This window comes from Rhincodon typus, chromosome 2 (genome assembly GCF_021869965.1).
Source record: "Rhincodon typus isolate 14 chromosome 2, sRhiTyp1.1, whole genome shotgun sequence".
NCBI classification, from domain to species: Eukaryota; Metazoa; Chordata; class Chondrichthyes; order Orectolobiformes; family Rhincodontidae; genus Rhincodon; species Rhincodon typus.
Genome location: NC_063333.1, coordinates 17,832,514 through 17,853,262, shown reverse-complemented (window position 1 = coordinate 17,853,262; position 20,749 = coordinate 17,832,514). Strand labels below are relative to the sequence as shown.

At 38.7% G+C, this 20,749-nt stretch overlaps 1 protein-coding gene across 1 annotated transcript in view; it reads right to left on the bottom strand.

Moving 5' to 3' along the window:
* Positions 1 to 20,749, bottom strand: part of rbm33a (RNA binding motif protein 33a) — a 139,969-nt gene that overhangs the window by 22,011 nt on the left and 97,209 nt on the right. The window contains exons 11-13 of the mRNA XM_048605997.1: positions 17,766 to 18,386; positions 11,969 to 12,178; positions 5,124 to 5,312 (exon numbers count right to left, since the gene is read on the bottom strand). Of these exons, the coding sequence (XP_048461954.1) occupies positions 5,124 to 5,312; positions 11,969 to 12,178; positions 17,766 to 18,386 (1,020 nt within the window). The remainder of the gene's footprint in view (positions 1 to 5,123; positions 5,313 to 11,968; positions 12,179 to 17,765; positions 18,387 to 20,749) is intronic.

The window sequence follows — 20,749 nt, the reverse complement described above, 5'->3', positions numbered from 1 at the left end:
TGAAAAAAGAAACTGAGTAATAGGGAGAATAAAGTAAAAATGGAGTGATTTTGTCCTTTTTTGCACTAAAAATTGAATTATTCAGTAAGACAAATTAAATACAGGAACAAATAATTTAATACTTTAAAAATTCATATCATTGGGAAACAAGGAACTTCAAATAACAAATAGAATATCACAGATCCACACAAGTCTACAGCATTGAACGAAACCATTTGGCCAAGTGCAACTACATTGCCTGTGACAGTAATCCAAAACAAATCCCTCTCTCCCAAATTTTGCCCAGAGCCCTATATCATGATCCGCTACAAATATCTATCAAGTTTTCCCTGGTCTCGGTCTCAACTGCACCCTGTGGCAATCCATGCTATGTTCCAAAAACCCTCTAAAGAAATCTCTCCTGATTGTGACTATTTAAATTGGTGACCCCTCAGCACTAATGCACCAGAGGAAAGAGTCTGTCCCAACTTACCCCATTAAATGATTTTATAGTTTCAAAAACATCTATTAAATCGCCTTGGCCTCTTCTAACACTTTGGAAGTAGTCTCAAGATCACTGTTCTCCTCACAACTCTAGTTTCCAAGCCAAAACAACATCCTAGGTGAATGTGCACTACACTGTGGACTTATCATTCTTTCTATCAGTGTTGTCCAATGATTATGGCCAATTGAGAGCTCAGATGTGACAAACTGCAATGGGAAATAAAAATGCATCAGACAGTGGCACTTAACTTCAATATCACTGTACAGCTTAAGTGTGTACTTTAGTTCCTTTGTTCGTTCACATAAAAAGAGCAGTATGCACTTTATCATTGTGCGCTTCATTAATTCTTAACTGTGTCACATGGATGAAATAAGAACAACTTTTTTTAAGTACTTTGGAAACATTGTAAATGTTATATAGAGAAGTTTCTGCTCAATTTGGCCAACTGGAATAATCACTCAAGGTCAGTGTTATGTCAGGGCTTTCAGACTCTAGAGCAACCTTGGATGACGTCATGGAGCTGCTCTACTCTGAGCGTAAACAGTGTTACAGAGTTAAGATGGAAAGAGATAAACACATGGATCGAAAGGCAGAAGCCTGAAGTCTAGTCATCTGAATGTTTGAAACACAAGCAGCTAAGTCGGTGGAGGCAGAATCTAGCAATAGGTAGCAGAGATCAACACTGAAAAGGAGTCATACCAGACTCAAAATGACAACTTTATTTCTCTCCATAGATGCTGCCAGACCGGAGTTTCTCCAGCATTTTGTGTTTGTTTCAGATTTGCTGCATCTTCAGTACTTTGCTTTTATTTGAGAGTTTATGAAATAGTCTTTCAATAATGCCACATTAAGATCAGAGTGTGGTTACCTGAAGAAGCTCAAACCTAAAGACTGCTCTTGACCTTGCCTTCTCCTCAGCCAGTCTGCCTTAAACCCAAACTCATGGAAATGAGTATAAACCACACAGCAAAAAAAGGAATCTGCGTAAAAAAAGCCAGTCCAAGCAACAATCAGCTCCAGCAGAAAATGATATGGTGAAGGTGAAGTGACACGCAAACACCCTCTGGACGGAGAGTAGGATGGATCTGGCAAGTACATTTCCTGTGAATAAACATCCTCAGTAATTATTCTTGACTATTATTTCACCAGATGATAGAATAACATTTGTTACCCATCCATAAGTAACGTTGAGGTGGTGGTCATGAGACGCTTTCATGAAATGCTGCACTCAATAGGGGTTAGGTACACCTTCAGTGCCGCTTGGGAGGGATTCCAGGATCTTGAGTTAATGGTAACAGCTCCAAATCAGTTGTTAAACATGAAAGGGTGCAGAAAAGATTTACAAGGATGTTGCGGGGTTTGAAGGTTTTGAGCTATAGGGAGAGGCTGAATAGGTTGGGTACTTTTTTCACTGTAGCACAGAAGGTTGAGGAGTGACCTTGTAGAGGTTCATAAAATCATGAGGGGCCTGGACAGAATGAATTTCCAAAGTCTTTTTCCCAGGGTAAGGTTGTCCAAAACTAGACGGCATAGGTTTAAGGTGAAAGGGGCAACTTTTTCATAAGGTGATACAGATATGGAATGAGCTGCCAAAGGAAGTGGAGGAGGGCTGGTACAATTATAATATTTAAAAGACATTTGAATGGTTACATGAATAGGAAGAGTTTAAAAGGGATATGGGACAAATGGTACCAGATTAATTTCTGATATCTAGTTGGTACAGGCGAGTTGGACCAAAGGGTCTTTTTCTGTCACTCTATGACTCGAAGACGGTGTGTGGCTTGGAGGGGAACTTCGACTAGCAGTGGTCCCAAAAATCCACTGCCCTTGTCCTTCTCAATGTTAGGCATCAAAGGTTTGAAGGGAAATATCAAAGGAAGCACAGCGAGTTGTTGATGCAACGCATCTTGTTAGATGGGTGATACTGCAAGCATTGCGCCTCGGTGGTCGAGGAGCAATGGTTGAAGGTGGTAGACATGATATCAATCAAGAGGTTGCTTTGTTCTGGATGGTGTTGACCTTGAGTGTCGTTGGAACTGAACTCATCCAGGTAAGTTGGGAGTTTTCCATCACATTCCTGATGTGTGCCTCATAGATGATAAACGTGCTTTTAGGAAGGGAGTTAATCACCACAAAGTTTCCAGCCTTTTAACATATGAGCAAGGAGTTAGAAGAATAGGCTGATCTGACTGTAACCACAAATCTGCATTCCCACCTACCCCGGATCATCTTTCACTCCTTCACTTAACAGGGATCTATCCAACCATACCTTAAAAACATTCAAAGGCTCTGCTTCCACCACTTATTCAGGAAGACAATTTCGAAGACTCTGAACACTCAAGAGTTTTTAAAATAGGTGATCCCATTTTTTGAAAGTGACCCCCTAGTTCTAGATTATCTAGAGGTTGGTGATAACTTAGTAGTAATCTAACTGGACCAGTAACAGAAAAACACAGCCTGACATTCTGTGGATACGGGTTCAAATCTGACCATAGCAGATGGTGAAATTCCACATCATAAAAATATGGAATGTAAACACCATCAGTGTTAGAGTCTAGATAGAAACATAGAAAATAGGAGCAGGAGTTTACTATTTAGACTTTTGAGCCTGCTCTACCATTCATTATGATCATGTCTGATCATCCAATTCAACAGCCTGTTCACACGTTTCGCCTTTGGATATCTTGGAATATCTTTAACTCGACTTGTGATATTCAACTCTTTCTTGAAGTCATACAATATTTTGGCCTTGACTGCCTGCTGTGGTAGCGAATTTCACAGGCTCACTACTCTCTTTCCAACGGCAAACATGTCAAAGACGAGAGGGCAAAAGATTAAGGTGAGGAGCAAGTGGTTTAAAGGAGATCTGAAAAAAAAATTATTTTCACTGAGGGTGGTAGATATATGGACTGTACTGCCTGAGAAGGTGGAGGAGGCAGGTACACTCACAAAATTTAAGAAGTATCTGGATGAGTACTTAAATGCAGGACATAGTAGGCTATGGACCAAGTGCAGATAAATGGGATTAAAGTCGTTTGGGGTTTGTTCGTTAACGTGGATACGGTGGGCTGAAAGAACTGTTTCTATGCTGTATGACTCTAAATCTTAATTAAGATGTCTGCAAATCAAAAAAAAAATGGACCATTTGTCAGAAGAGGAGCGCCAAAGCCAGCAGACCCTTCACACAGCATTACTCCATGACAGCAGCTTGTGGATATTACTGGATGCAGATTACTGTTGGAAGGTAGCAGGACCAATGCTGAACTAAAAGCCAGGCCTCCATGTTTAAGCCAGGAACACTTGTTGTAGTTGACATCAACATTCTAATCTCAAAGGTCCAAACGATTCCTCCATCAAATCACCCATTGCTTATTCTGTCAGTAAAACTCTCTCTCAATTAAGTTTCTGGCCCAGAACTGAGGTCTTTGAACATAATTCACAACAAGTACTAAATCAGGATTTCTGAAGCATGCTTTATCCAGAAGGTATCAGTTTTCCAATATTTTCTGAACCTTCGTACTCGCATTTAACATCAGACTCAACTGCGTCTGTTTTTGTTGGTCATTTCTGTCAATACCTTTTACGCTATTTCAAAATTAAGCAGAATAAAGGTTACCAATAGGTTCAATTTTGTTTCACACTTCATACTTGCCAAGGTCCCAGGACAAGGCTATAACATTTACAAGTATTGTTCGAAGTGCACTTTTCTCCCCAGATTCTTTGGGGGAAACTGCATTCAAAAACTGAAATAAACATCAAACGTTGACCGATTAGGGCATCACGGACTCATCTTTGTTGTGAAAATGGAGATAAAACTGATTGACTATTCAGATTTACTTTTTTTCTTCCCTCATTCATACCACGTCAGCATCGCTGACGAGACCAGCATTTGTTGCCCATCTGAATTGCCCTTCAGAAGACAACAGTGAGCGTTCAAATAATGATAGAATTAGCACATCATAAAGCCGCTTAGCACTGGTGCCTACCTTAGTGGAAATGTGCACTAACTGTATTCCACAGTATATCAATGATGATCAAAAACATTTTGTTTCATTAATGCATCACAAAGTGTGCGATTTTTTCAAAACTGTATTCCATTTACTTGAAAGTGCAGCTTACAATATAAAAGCTTTACTGCGTGTAGAAGAAATTGTATACATTAAGACAATATTACAGAAGTAACCAAGTAGCCTGTTGAGCTTAAAGGGTAACCAAGGGCAAAGACTGGAACACAAAGGAGAAAGATAATGCAAAAAATTAAGGGAAATTCAGTAGAACTTTGGTGATGCACAGCAATCCACATCCAAATCAGACACCTCTGTCAATGTGGGTGACAAGCTAGGACAAGCCACTGCCATCTGTGCATTAGAGAAAACTGCAATCAATGTAAGAAGCTGTATGCTAATTCAAATCTTGCATATCATGAAATATACTAGAGAAGCTATAATTTCATTTGAAAGCAATTACTCATTACCATTTAATTCAAGGAGGTAAAATTGACCAATTATAAAAAAAATCTTGTACACTTGAAAGGAGCTTTAAAATCAAGGCCAAAACAGAGCAGCTTAAATTGCAATTGATTTTTAAAAAGCCTTACAATAATTTGTGTGCTAAAAAATGCATGCAAGGGGTCACCTACCTGAATAGGTCCAACTGACATCAGCAGGTTTTTCAACTGGAAATCAGTAGTTGAAGAAGAAAGCCCTTCAATTGACACCACACATGGTTGAGGTCTGCATTCCACCACTCGCAGATTCTGTTTATGTTGCATCATGCGTCCTCGGCCCATCTGGCCTGGTAATGCTGCGCCGCGCCCCTGCATAATGACCTGTAGAGAACACAACATTCAGCCAATTTATTTTGTCCTTGGGGTGTCAGCTTGCAGTTCAAAACATTGTGGGTCATATAATGCTTCGCAGAAACCTTGATGTGAAACTACTTAAGTTTATATTTTTAAAGCTGATTTGACCAATTTTAATATCTATGAGCCCCAACATTATAAATCAATAGCACTTGAGTACTGTCAACTGGCAACAATATTTAAATATCTAATCCCTAATCCATAGGCATGAAGAAGAATTTGTGTGTTTCTACCAAAGAAATGACAACAGGGCTATTAAAGGAAACCAGCGCATTGACACAGATTATGCATTAGAATTATATCCATGGCGACTAAAAAAAAAGGCAAGATTAATTATTTGGGAACATTTCAAATTTTTGAAGACACGTTATGCTGGTACTACTAAACACTTGTAGTTATTAAAGGGTGGATATAGGGATTGGAAGATAAATCGTTGCAAAACAATCCAAGAGGGGACAACAAATAAAGTGCAATTTTATCTTTCCCAGCTAAAATTTGCTGAGATCCTGTACCTTGGTAATGTCATTGGAATAGTAATTCACAGGACCATGTTAATGCTGTGGGGATATCAGTTCAATTCCCACAATGGTAACTGGTGGAATTTAAATTCAATTAATAAAATCTGGAATTAAAAGCTACTCTCAGTAATACTAACTGTAAGTCCAGCATTGACTCTCATATAAAACCATCTAATTTACTGACACCCTTTTGGGAAAGAAGCTTTTGTCCTTACTTAGTCAAGCCTACATGTGACTTTAAACTGATACCAAAAAGGTTGACTCTTAAATGCCCATTCCACAGTTTATGGAGCAATTGGAAATGGGCAACAAATGCTGGCTTTGCCACAATGTCCACATCGCGTGAGAGAATTTAAAAAAACCTCTATTCAGTTTGAAGAAAAATAAATTTCCACAAGTCATTAATAAGCAGTCTCTTTGAATGAAAATTATTGAATAAATGCTGTAACCTGCATTTTTCAGAGAAGGAAAAACATTCAACAACGTCAAAATTTTGCTTCCAAACAAGCAATCCTCATGTCAGCGACCAACCCATGAAATTAACTTATTTAGGAGAATTAAGAACTGTTAACACTATCCAACTGAAGACCACAAGATCTCACACAATTTAAGTGCAAACGAAATTGTAAAAAAACAAGGTGTGATCCTGGGAATAGTCATGATCTGACATTTATCTAGCATAAACGTTAACTGCCTCATGCCAGCTTGTCTAATTATTATCTAGGGTATGTGTAGTGGTTGTACTAATTTTGTACTTCACTGTAAGGTGAATTGTTTCTGGCAGTTAATGAACGTGGACAAATCTTGTAGATTTTCATGATGAAATTACGTCGGTTTTGATGGCCAACTGCACCTTATTATTCTGAACTGCCAGATCTGTCCTTAGTTTTTTCCATGCAGCACGGTAGTTATACCACATGACATGGAGTATTTCCCTGCAGTGGAACTGAAATTTATTCTTCACAGGAAATATCAAAACTATTGTGGACTGATATTTCTCCAACAGGTGCAGCAGTGCACTGAGCAATTTTGCCCATGTCACTTCACCAACTGATGCAGAGCACCAGATATGTCCTTCAGAAGCTAGCTAGTTCAACATGAAACAGTGCTGACTGAACAGAGGAGTGGAGGGGTTTGCTAGCTCGAGGTGGTCATCACAGGCAGTTCCCTTAACCTTGTTTGACCTGAATCCATGAGGTTTCATAAGGTCTGTGGATAATTGTTGAGGATTCCCGGGGCATTCTTGTTCGCTGTACTCTACTGTATCCTCATCTCTCTTGGATACCTCCCGTCACTAGGATTGGATAAATCCAGGTATGATGACAGAGATTTATTGGATTCAGATCTGACGAAAACATAGGACTCCCTAATACAAAAGGTTTACAGATCTGAAGGCATTTAGTAAAAACAAATCCTGGAACATTGAAATGTTAACTATCCAGGCCTCTAAAATAGATGAAGACAGTTAAATTGACAAGTTCAATCTTCAAACTAAAATGAAGATACAAACTAGTCTATAGAGTTCTCTCAGCTACAAGGTTTAAGACAGGTGTACTACAATGCATATTCAGCACAATATTATGAAAAATCATGTATAAGCAAGGTTATCTGGATGTGGCAATCTATGATAACTGATGTAATGATTACACAGATGTTGACAAGTACATTACTGACTTCAGTAGGTAAGTCAAATCAGATTTCTGAAATCTTGAACAATATTCAACAGCCATAATAGTCACTCAAAACTGAGGATGCGAATTCAATCCAAATATGTGCAACGGGTTGTTGCGATGAGAACATAAGGAATCTGCAAGGGGTTACAGGTAGATTGAGTGAGTGGACAAAAGTCTGGCAGAGGGAGTTTAATGTAGGAATTCAGGAGGTTTCACTTTTTTTCAGAAGAATCAAAAAGTTGACTATTAGTTAAATGAAGAGAGACTCCAGAAAAAGAACAGCACAGAGGATCTAGGAGTTCTTGTACGTGAAACTCAAAAAGTTAATTAAGAAATTATTAAAGGACATTATCAGTAATTAAGATGATAAATGAAATTTGGGTCTTTATTGCTAGGGTGTTGCAGTTTAAAAACACCAAAGTTTTGTTACAAATATACAGGGTATTGGAGAGACTGCATCTGGAGTACTGTGCAGTTTTGGGTCCCATACTTAAGAAAGGATGTACTGGCATTGCAGACAGTTCAAAAGAAATTCACTAGACCAATTCCTGAGATAAAGGGGTGGCTTATTAAGACTGCTAAACAGGTTAGACATGTATTCATTTGAGTTTAGAAGAATGAGGGGTGATCTTATTGAAACAAATAATATTCTGAAGGGGCATGAGAGGGTATGCTGAGAACTTGTTTTCACCCAGTGGGAAATCTCGAACAAGGAGACATTTATACAGAAGGGAAACATTCGTTTAAAACTGATACACAGAGAAATTTCTTCTCTTGGAGGGCAGTGAATGTTTAGAACTCACTATCCAAGAGAATTGTGGAGGCTAAGTATTTAAAGAGGCTGATCGATTTTTGAAAAATCAAAGAGTGAGGGTGACAAAGGAGCTGGCATGTGAGAAGAGTTGAGGCTAGGGCAGATCAGCCACAATCTTATTGACTGGAGGGACAGGCTACTTCTGCTCCTAATTATGTTCTTATCACAGTTTCATGGGCATCTATAAATTAAGTTTTATTGGCCTGAAATTCCAGTTTAATGGCAGGATCGATGCAAGTGTCTTATTTTATGATAACTCTTCAAATACTTCCAAGATTTTCCTTAATTCCTTCCATGATTCAAAATGGCACTGCTTTTGACTTGCCTCAAGAACATGACTTGCAGTTCAGAGACGGTTCACTAGATTAATTTCAGAAATGAGGGCTTGTCTTATCAAGTGAGATGGATCAGCTTCAGCCTATATCATGAGTTTAGAAAAATAAGAAGAAGTATACAAGACAATAAAGGAGATTTACAAAGTAGACGTAGGGAGATATTTCCCTTTGTGGGTAAATCTAGAGAACAGAAGGTTTTAGGTTAAGCCAGCATCAGATTTAAAATAGAGATGAGGAGAAATTGCTTTTGTCAAAGGGTCATGAATCTGTGGAATTCACTACCAAGAGTCTGGTGGATACTGGAACACGGAATAAATTTGAGTCGTCAAATTTTTAAATTAGTAACAAGGCCAAAGGGTGGGAAACCATCAGGAAAGTGGATTTGAGGCTGAGATAATATCAGCCTTGATTGTACTGAATAGTAGAGCAGGCTGGAGGGACTGAATTGCCTTCCTCTGCTTCAGAGTTCTTGTGTTCTAACATTCTTATTAACCCCTGATACACATTGAACTATGTTAGTGAACACTATAGGGTCATGGTACTGGACCAGCAACACAAATTTAAATATTGCTATGAAAAATTTTGAAACTGAATTCAGTTTATCTGATAATCTGCAAAACATCAAAATTATGGAAGTTGCTGGAATTAAAAATTCAACTGATTCACCAATAACTGATAACCCAGCTTTGTTTAGTTTGTTGGTAACTGGCCAACAAAAACAGCGTGCAATTATAAAGCATCTTCTCAATTGCAGAGCTTGCAAGGTGCTTCACAGACAACTAAGTACTTTTTTCTGAAGTGGGGGAAGAATTCTTCTATTTCCGAGGCAGTCATGAAGACAGGACTGAGAAGAAGGTTCAACAAGGAAGAGTTGAGTTGGTATGTTAATGCGTTTCAACTTCCAGCTGGAAGCAACAAAGATTTTCTTCCAAGGTGGCACAGCAGCTGTGATGTGCAGCCACACTTTGTGCCTTAAAAATTTATAATGCATGTTTCATAAATTAACCGATAAAAGATTTCATGACGCTAAAGGCAAACAAAGTGGAACAGCTTTAACACTGGCATCTACCTGATAATGTGGATAATTACACAGGTATATCCTGTACACAAAAAGCAGGACAAATCCAAACAGCGAAGTAGCTTCCCTTCAATCTATTTTCGATCATCAATAAAGTGATGAAGGTGTCATCAACAGTGCTATTAGGCACTTGCTTAGCAATAATCTGCCCTGTGACACTCAGTTAAGGTTCCATCAGGTCCACTCAGCTTCTGACCTCATTACAGTCTTGGTTCAAACATGGAAGATGATGAATTCAGAGATACGATGAGAGTGACTGCACTTGACATCAAAGGTTGGATTTGACTAATTGTGACATCAGGAACTTTAGCAGAACTGAAATCAATGCAAATCAGGGGGAAAACCTTCTACTGGTTTGAGTGGAGTAGAAAGGACAAAGGAAGATGGTAATGCTATGGAGATATGTCATCTCAGTTCCCAGATATCTCCCAAACATCTTCAATTATTTCATCAATGACCTTCGCTCCATCAAAAGCTAAGAAGTGAGGATGCCTGCTTATGACTGCGCAATGTTCAGCACCATTCGTGACTCCTCAGATCAAAAGCAGTCCATGGCCAAATGCAAAAAGATCTGGACAACATCCAGGCCTGGACTGACAAGCGGCAAGTAATATCCGTGCTGCACAAATGACTATCCCTAAGAGAGGCTTCAACCATTGGCCCATGACATTCAATGACATCATCACTGAATTCTCCAACTGTCAACACTCTGGGGTGTTGACCAAAAATTGAACTGTACTGGTTATACAAGTACTGTGGCTATACCAGCAGGTCAGAGGCTAGGAATCTTACAGCAAGGAACTCACCATCTGACTCCCCAAAGCACGTACACCATTTAAAAGGCCCAAGTCAAGGATGCGATGGAATATTATCAACTTGCCTGGAAGAGTGCAGCTCTAACAATGTTCAAGAAGATTGAAACCATCCAGGACAAAGAAGCCTTGACTGGCACATCCACAAACATTTAGTTCCTCCAACACTGATGCTCAGAAACAGCAGTATACACCATCTTGAAGATGCACTACAGAAATTCATCAGGCCTCCTTAGATAGCACTTCCCAAACACATGGCACTATCATTTAAAGGGTTATGGACATCAGATATGTGGGAACACATCCACCTGCAAGCTCCCTCCAAGCCAACATCGTCCCTCCAGTGTCGCTGGGTCAAAATCCTGGAACTTCCTCCTTAATGATATTGTAGGTGTATCTAAACCAAATGCACTTCCAGCAGTTTAAGGCGGCAGCTCACCAACTTCCAAGGGCAACTACAGATGTGGATGGGCAATAAATGCTGAACCAGCGAATGACGCCCACATCATGTGCATGAATGAAAAAAAATGCTTCATAAAAGAAAAATGTTCCAAAGGAGATGTAGTGGCTATACAGTAACAATCTGAATGCAACATGAAGGGTTCAAGAATGAACCATGCCAGCAAAAACAACAAAACAAAACCTTATAAAAAATGATGTAGGCAGAGGTTGCTGAACTTGATATTAAATCCAGAAGGCCGTAGACAGCAGTGCCAAAATGAGGTGTTGCTCCTTAGGCTTGTGTTGAGCTTCACTGGAATAGTGTAACAGGCCATAGACAAAAGGTCAGACTGGAAGCAAAGTAGAGAATTACAACTTCAAGCAGCTCAGAATCATGCTTAAGAACTGAACAGAGGTGTTCTACAAAGCAGTCACCCAGTCTGCATTCGACTTCCTCAATGTCAAGGAAACGTAGAGCAAAGTTCCAAATTACACATGTGGATATTCCTTCCCTATTAACCTGCCAACTGTCATGTGTGGGGAAAGGGACAACACTCTGCTCTGCGAGACAGCTTGAAGCAACAGCATTAACTGCTTATTGAGACAGTGCCAGATGATAATGCCACTGGAGTGACAGGCAAGAAACTGGACAGTTCTACAAAAACACTGGAAAATCTGCTGAAATTATTTCTTTCCATATAACATGGGAAGTATCCTTGGAAGCGAGAAGGCCAGAGTTGTCCAGAGAGTAAAAGAAGGTCAAGAACAAACTCTGCTTCTTTTTAAAGAGGCAATATTTAAGAAACATTTATCAAAATGTATGTATTCAATACTGTGAAGGATTAATGGATTTAAAACAATTAGTCCCTTATTACACAATGGCCGAGTGCCTGTTCTACTTTTGCAGTACAAGGCAACTGAACTTACAGTATTTGAAAATAGATGTGCTTACTCTGTTCTGTTGATTGGCTGAATTCTTTGTCATTCCTAGTAATTGTGGTACAGATTGCTGCCGCTGCTGCTGTGGTCGCTGCTGTAGCTGTTGGGCTCCTTTTGTCAATGTGACCTTTCGAACAGGCTGCTGTTTCTGAAGATGCTGCTGGTGTTGCCGCTGCTGAGATTGGACCTCAGGATGAGAAAAGCCAGTGTTCTCGCTCCCCTGCTGTAAGAACACAGCATCATGCTGCTCAGTGTCTTCACTCAACACAAAACCTTTTACCACTCACCATGTGCTAACTGCAGTATGACCTTGCAGAAACTGGAAAAATAAACTACAAATGAATTCGCTCCATCCATACAAAGACTGCTAATTTACATGCATTTTGCAGGACGAAAGCAAAAGATTGTCTTTCCTGTAATATGGGAAATAAAATATTTTATTCCATTATACTGACATATTAAATATCCACAGTAACAGCTCTAACATGCAGAAAAAACCCACTCAACAATTTTCAACATTACTACTTAAAAGCATCATCTCGCGATTCCTATCTAGGCCCAAAATCGTGTTTAAATCTTTGTCATTTCTCTGCAAACCATCGGGGACAGACAGTACCTAATCGCTAGTGTATTGTTAAACCATATTTTGGGAATAAGATCAGGTCTCTCGCAGTCTAGTGAGTATAAGATAATGTCTAGTGCAGCACCAACATAAATATCAGAACTCCCAAGTTTCTGAAGAAAAATCATACTGGACTCAAAACGTTAACTCTGTTTCTCTCCACATGTTTCCAGACCTGCTGAATTTCTATAGCGTTTTACATGATTATGTCTGTTCCTGTCTGTACTGTTACTATTGGTAACAGGTGACAACTATTTGAGTTGTTCAGAATCACCTGTAAACAGTGAGTTTGGGAGAAGTATGAGAGAGCTGCCAACAACCTTGGAACTGTCTAGTGATCTCATCTTTTGTAATTGCAGAAGTGGGGAAGTACTGTCAATCGTGAAAGAACACATTTAAATTATCCTTCTCTTAGCAATTCCCATTATTTAAATCAAATCTACTATAAAGCATAACGGTCAATCCTATCAAATGGTATAGCATGCAGACTTTGCAATTATTATTGCTCTGCACTAGCAAAAGCTATCTGCATATCTCACGTGGAGTCTTGCACATTGCAAATGCTTCATGTCTGTATGGAATCCTTCCTAAGCCCTTATCATGGCAACTTTAAAATAGGAAAACAGCTATATATTTTATAACTAGAATACCATATATAAATAATTGCCTAGTACGAATCAAAATGCTATCTAAAATAAGTGGTTCTTTTTCCTTTAGCATTTGAAATTTTTAATGACAAAACGAATAAAAATTCACATTTTAAAGTAACATGAATACATTTACCAACTGATTGTTATACATTTCAAAACCTTTATTAAACTTTTAACATTAAGTTCTTGAATTGCATCAAAAGCCTGAGGTTCAGCTAAATATTTTCACTTCAGCAGTTGGACTTAATCATTTAAGTGCATCTGGAACAGCATGCAATTTGTGCAACAATATAAAGCGACATTCTTTCATCTGGTGAAGACTTGACAGCTTCTTTGCTTTTCCTATAAACCTTTCAAATAAAATGGAAACCAAACACTTAACTACTCACAAACAACATCTGGTATCAGCAACACCTCTGATTCTGATTCAGTAGGAAACAAAAGATTATTTTTTAAAACATTAATTATTATCCACTCATTATGCTGATCTCTATTTTGGAAAAGGAAGAGTGTCCAACCTTTACACATTAGATACGGGCAAATTTCAATTTTTCTCTTCCTCAAGGGGCAAAGTTCAGCAAGGTGAGGATTGCCACAACAATAAATATGAATTTCATGAAGAAAATTCAAAACCATAAATTAATGATTTAGATTGGTAATTAATAGAAAAGACCACGAAGAGGGGCCATGTAGCAAGGTTTAATAATAAGCTAATTTTCACCTTTTTGGCTAACAAGCAGAGCTAAACAGAGAAAAAGAATCAACCCTAATTCATGGTCACCAGGGAAGGGGGAGGTGACTGGGGCCAAGGAGTTAGTTTTTAACTAACACTGACCTTGGGATCGCCTGTGGTGAGGTGCACTCTGAACTGGCCACAGTGGCATTCACAGAATTAGGTGGGTCAGAAGTGAGTTGCCTTTCAACCTGGAGTTTCATCCTTTACCTCTCCCCTTTCCTCATTTCTTTCTCACCCCTTCCACCCTCTCTCATTTTGCCTCTAACTTCAAAATAATCCATGAGGCTTTGCAGTCTGAAAATTTCATCCAGCACTATAAACCCTCTGGCAAATATTTTGCATTGAAGTTAAAGCAGCCTAGTATTTCTTTCCTAGACAGACTTAAATTTAAAAATTAGAAGAAAGGAAAATTAATGGCAGGAACCTAGCAGCGTGACCATCACTTCCTCCCGCCTTCACTGTCAACAGCCAAACTTGCAGATCCCCTCCACCATTCAAGTCTTAACGATTCGCAGATTCCCCCACCACCATTTCATTGTCCTCCACCCATGCTGACTGTCATCTTCTTCATCCCCCTCACCAAATCAGAGTTCCTGACGGCCTCCCAATCCCAAATGCAGGCTGCAGACTGACTGCCAAGGCTCCAAAGCCTTGGATTGGTCATGGCTCTTCTCTTCGTGATTGATTTTCATTCACATTCGTTTATACACTGGCCAGTAAGCCCACAGTAGCGCATAATGAGAAAAAAAGACGACCTTAGATCAGAGAAGGAATGCCCTGCAAAAGTTCCCACTTATAGTTGCCTGCATCTGAAACACTGGCTGTACGAATGAGCTGTAAATTTATCTACCAATATATCAGATGACAGGCCACATGAAATATTATGGTGAGCCCTATGTGGTCCATGGCTTTTAGGTTGAGTACCTTTATCTTCTCATGCATTTTTCAAGCATTAAGGGACATCTTCCTTATCTAAAACACTGAAGAATGAACATCTGAAGCAAATCTTCAGGAGTCCAGAAGTCAGTTATCAAGGATAGATGGTCACATTGACAGAATATAGCTTGTAGTGGATAGTGTATAGCAAGAGTTTAGGACAAATGAAGCTTACAGAGAGTTTGGATAAGGATTCTGAGAGATAGTGGATACAGTAGACACAGAGAAGTTTACACTGGTAGGAGAGACTTGGACCAGAGGGCTTAGCCTCAGTGAAGGGACAGACCTTTAGAACTGAGATGAGGAGCAACTTCTTCAGCCAGAGGGTGGTGAATCTGTGAAACTCATTGGCACAGAGGGCTGTAGAGCCAAGTCATTGAGTGCCTTTAAGAAAGAGACAGATAGGGTTACAAAGAGAAGACAGGAGAATAGGTTGAGAAACATATCAGCCATGATCAAACAGCAGCCTATTTCTGCTTGTTTATACCATGGAATTTTTTTTTAAAAATCAACCGGTCAGGATGCTAAGACACCTTGATGGCAGATGGGACTTGAACTCAGACAATCTAGCTCAGAGGTAAGGTCACTAACACTACGCAAGAAGATCATCTTACTATATAAAAAATGAAAGGTGCTGTATATCAGAAACAAAAATAGAGATTTTTGGAGAAGCTCAGCAGGTCTGGCAGCATTTGTGAAGAGAAATCAGAATTAATGTTTCACCGTACCCGAAATGTTAACTCTGATTTCTCTTCACAGATGCTGCGAGACCTGCTGAACTTTTCCAGCAATCTCTATTTTTGTTTCATCTTACAATATCATGAATTACTTGCATTGCAGCAGGAAAGAATAATCAATTTAACAAGAATAGAATAACACCATTAGATTTTCATAACCATGATTGAATAAAACATTTCAAAATCAAACTAAAATATGCAAAGGTCAAGAATGGATGGGGCAAGCTAGAAAGAAGGGAGAATATTTACAATAACTGAGTTGTCAAGACCAAGAAAACAAATGCAAATTTAGAAGATAGGAGAAAGTTCTTCACACAGCATTGCAAGTGGATTTCACATCCAGTGTTAGTGCTTAAATCACAAACTATGTCAACTTTCAAGGTGAGAGTGGATAGTTGGTAAAAGAAAATGGGTTAAACGGGATAGGGAAACAAAACTGATTTGCTGCGATTGGGATCAGTTGCTTGCCTGGAAAGTAAACACTCCAACTGGACTGGCCAACTAGCTTTTTTTTTTACATTTTATCAATTTTGCAGATGTCTTTACTGTTTTACAAAAAGTCAGAAAAAACTATAGTTTCTAAATACCAAAAAATATTCCCAATTGATAAATGCCTTTGCACCTCTTTTTTAAAAAACCTGGTTAAATTCAGCAAATATATGGCTTCCAAGAAATGCATACATCTGTCAGCGCGCTAATGTATTTTTATTAAATCTATCAGTTCTGTCCAGAAAAAGCCTTTTCCAAAAGACCTTCAAAATCTGACAGATCAAATCTTATTTCTATTCTCAAACCTAAGCAAGTGGTGATAACACCAACCACATTCAACAGTGCAAATTGATTAATCCCCCTTTATAGAATTCCCCCTCTCCTGATTACACCTATCAAATGTTAAGTACCATTATGCTGAAGTGACAACACATGGTAAATTCCCCATCCATTTGCAGCAGTCTTTGTGGTCCTGCTCGCCTGTACTAACAATGATGAAAAATTAATTTCCCTTATCTACAACTAAGCCATGAAATCCAAATCCTGCAAACTGGCAACTCTTTCTGTACAGGTATTATGAAAACCTCTGAAGATTAATTGCACGTCAGGTGACATGAAATTAATTTCTGTATTCCTGACAGACATTTGATACTCTGTACTGAGAGAAAAGATAACATTGTCAGAGTACACAGAACGACAGCACTGCAGCTTCCTGGGCAGCTTCGTAAGGATTCCCTTTATAAAAAGGATACACTGCCTGTCAAAGGTACTGCCACCAATCCAGCTGCTGGCAGACTTTGCAAGACAAGAATCTATTAACAGTGACACAGTGCTTTTATTTTTACCAGTTGCAAATAAAAGAAAATTCAAATTTCTGCTCAAATCCCAGTGACAGTTATGGGAAAATAAGCAGATTCAACACTCTTCTTTCACCTTAAGCTATAAAACCTGAACCATTTGAAGTACTATTAATATCAGTCAAAAGTTTAATTAGTACACATGGGCATTATCTACAGGAGATTTTACTGAAAGTCTCATGCTGTTATAGATTATTTTGCACTTCTACAAGCAACACCCTCTGGCAAAACAAAAATCAGATTCAAAGGTGACTCACAATCAAGTCAAAAATGTTGAAGTATTTTCGAAGAACAGTTTTATCTTTCAACATTAGCTTGTACTAAATATAACAGACAAATAACAGAAAGATGTACTGTGAGGCTGTGCCAGACTTTTAACTACCTAAACATTTATGTGAATGCACAGTAGAAGTCTCTGAACCACTGGCAAAGGAGATATCTGTTCATACTCAGCACTAAAAGGCCACATTCTATAACAGTGAAGGAACAATTAACGACAAAATTTTGATAAAATATGCTACGAAATGTTTTTCTGCTGCAACAGAATTTTCCTTAAACTTTTAAAACCAAACATATCTAGCAAATTACTTACACCTTGAAATGAAGATGACTACATTGTAAATTCAAGCATGAACAAATCATACAAAAGCAGAAATTCATTTGGCACCTGCAGTATGACTTGCATAAAGTGAAGTTACCTCTGTTAAACAATAAAAATTTGGTTTTCTTTCAAAATTAGTACCAATTGCACAATGCATTTGTACAAAGAAACCTAGGTCTTACCATAGTTGGAAGCTTGAGTACCCTTATTTTGGGATTAATGTGAGGCCCATCCCCTCCTCCACTGTTCATTCTTTGCATTACAGTCCGTTTTACACCAGGTTTTAATTCTGGAGTCTTGACTGCAGGAACAATCATCTTTCCAGACTGCATGCTAGATCCTGGTATGTTAACTGGTTTACACTGAACAACTTTTGAAAACTGAAGTTGATTTAAAGATGCAGGTCTGACCTGTTTGGTTTGGTTGATGTTCTTTTTCAATTCTGCTTGAACCTGCATAGTATTTCCAGCTTGATGGGTTTTAATAAATTGTTGTTGTGCTCCGGCTCCTGTGCCTTGTTTCTTTGTGGATAGTCTGTTTTTTATGTTTGGCTGTACTAGGCTTACAGCCTGTAGTGTGGATGTGTTAATGTTCTGGGGAGCCTGTGGTGCATTTGCTGGTTGTGGTGCAGCAGGCGGCTGCTGCTGCTGCTGTTGTGCAAGACGTTCAAGCAGTTCTTTCTTTCGGGCACCGGCTTGCTGCTGACGTCGGAGCTCCTTCTGTTTCAGAATTTCTTCTCTGAGCTTTTTCTGCTCTTCAATTTTCAAACGATACACTCTTGTTTCCTCATCTTCATCTGTAGGCTAATGAAAGAAGTGTTAATGAATTTAGATGCACAAAATGATACTATTTACAAAATTGGTTTTACACAATTTTGAAACTGCCTACTAAAATGCAGAAACTAAAAGAAAATTAGTTGAATCCATTTGTCGAAGACAATGTCAGAGCCAGGACTTCGATAAATGGAAAAGTGGTGGTGGGGGAAGGTGGTGAAGCGAATTCATCCCCCTTTTAACTTAGTTCCTCCTAAACAATGGAAGATATGGGGAAAAAAAAAAATGTTCATTCTCTCCCTGCAGAAACAATGCGACAAAATGCAATAAGTTGAAAGATGATATTTGGAAGTTGAACAAATACTCACATGAACTGTTGCTTCAAAGTAGCCATAAAATGCAGTTTTATGTAATTCAAGTGAGAAAAGCATACCAAAAATTCATGTGTGTATATTTTTTCATTTGGGTCAAAAGGGAAGAACAGTAAAAAAAGGAAGGACAGGAGAAAAAGATAAACTCATTTGTTCAAATTAAAGAGCCAAGGCATGTTTAGGTGCTGTGGAACTAAATGGTCCTTTGTACTGTAAATTTCATAATTCAACATGAAGATACAAGAAATACCAAGAATGTAAATATCCCTTGAAAAATTAATGATTTGCTTTCTTTGACACTTTGGTTATTTTAAAAATAACTTGGAAACCAGTTTACCAAATGAAATATGGTTGTAAAGCAATTGCTAAAAGATTATGTCTTTCTTAAAATTTTCTCCATTTTAAGCAGTGGCGAAGGAAAAGCAGAATTCAATCAAGCATATAGATTTGAGTTGTTGATTTCTTCCTCATCTACTCAAAATACATATATAGTATCCTAAAGTAGTAATTTTACCTTTGGTTTACCACCGCTCATTAATCAAGGTACACATATATTTAACAACAGTTTTTTTTGTAAAGCAGAAAAAGTAGACTAGAAATATCCATCTGTTAAGGTATGCAGGTTGGAAGGCCAAGTTAATTAAAGACCAACTGGGACAGAAGCATATGTAAGGATTTAAGTTACAATGGAAAACTTATCCAAATTGGCACATTAAATAAAATAATACACACACAATTAGCACATGGAACTGGCTAGCTTGTAATCCAATATCTGTCACACTCCCAAGATTTAAATACGAACTATGGCAAACCAGTCAAGCCCAACGTACACTACATATTTTTCCCATATCATAGAAGCACCCAATCTTTGGACAGACCACTGTAAATTTAAACCACAATCCAGCAGTGGAGTCCTAACAAACTTCCATGAACCTTTTCACTGGGCAACCCATTTCTATAGAGAAGCATATTATTTCTTGGCCAGCAGCTATAGTGGATAGATTTAAGACGGAATCAGAGCACTTCAATGAGTTCCGTGGCTAGAGACGTAGGCCAAGCTTGGGTTTTGTGAGAAGAGAAATCATGTTTGACCAATCTACTGGACTTCTTTGAGGAAGTAACAAGTGCTGTGGATTAAGGAAAACAGTGGATATTTTGGTGTCCAGAAGGCACATGATAAAGTCTTGCATCTAAGGTTATCACAGGAAAATAAAAGCTCACCGTGTCCAGGTTGACAGGTTAGCATGGAAAGAACAATGGTTGGTGAGCAGAGAGCACAGTGTGCCTTGTGCCACAGGGATTGGTGCTGGGACCTCAACTGTTTATAATTAACATAAATGACTTTGATGAGGGGACAAAGAGAATGGTTACAAAGTTTGCTGATGACACAGAGGGTTACTATCAGGACAAAAGGTAAAAAGTCCCTATCTGAGTACAGGCACTTCAAAAAGGGGAGGTGGTGATGCAGCGACAAATATTCTGGGTACAGGGGTGCAAAACCCACCAGGCAGATCATGAAATTTGAATTCAATTAAGAATTGAAATAAAAAGCTAGCCTAATGGCAACCACGTAACAATTGTCAATTGTTATAAAAACCCAACTGGTTCACGAACATCCTCTAGGCAAGAAAATCTGTTGTCTTTCCCTGGTACGGCCTACACGTGAAGCCAGACCCAAAGAAGTGCAGATGACTCTTAATCGTGCTCTCAGCAATTAGCGTTGAAAAATAATTGCTAGTCTTGCCAATATGGGGGTGAATAAATAAAAATGTAGCATTTGGAAGAAGATTGATGGCATTAATATAAATAAATGGATACAATCTGACTGCCATTAAAAGACATGGTTGCAATTTGAGACAGGAAAGTCAACGTTTTGGCCCAAAACACTTCATCAGGACTAGGGAGGAGAAGGGAGCCCAGAAGTAAATTTTGTGTGTGTGTGTGTGTGTGTGTGTGTGTGTGTGTGTGTGTGTGTGTGTGTGTGTGTGTGTGTGTGTGTGTGTGTGTGTTTGTGTGTGTTTG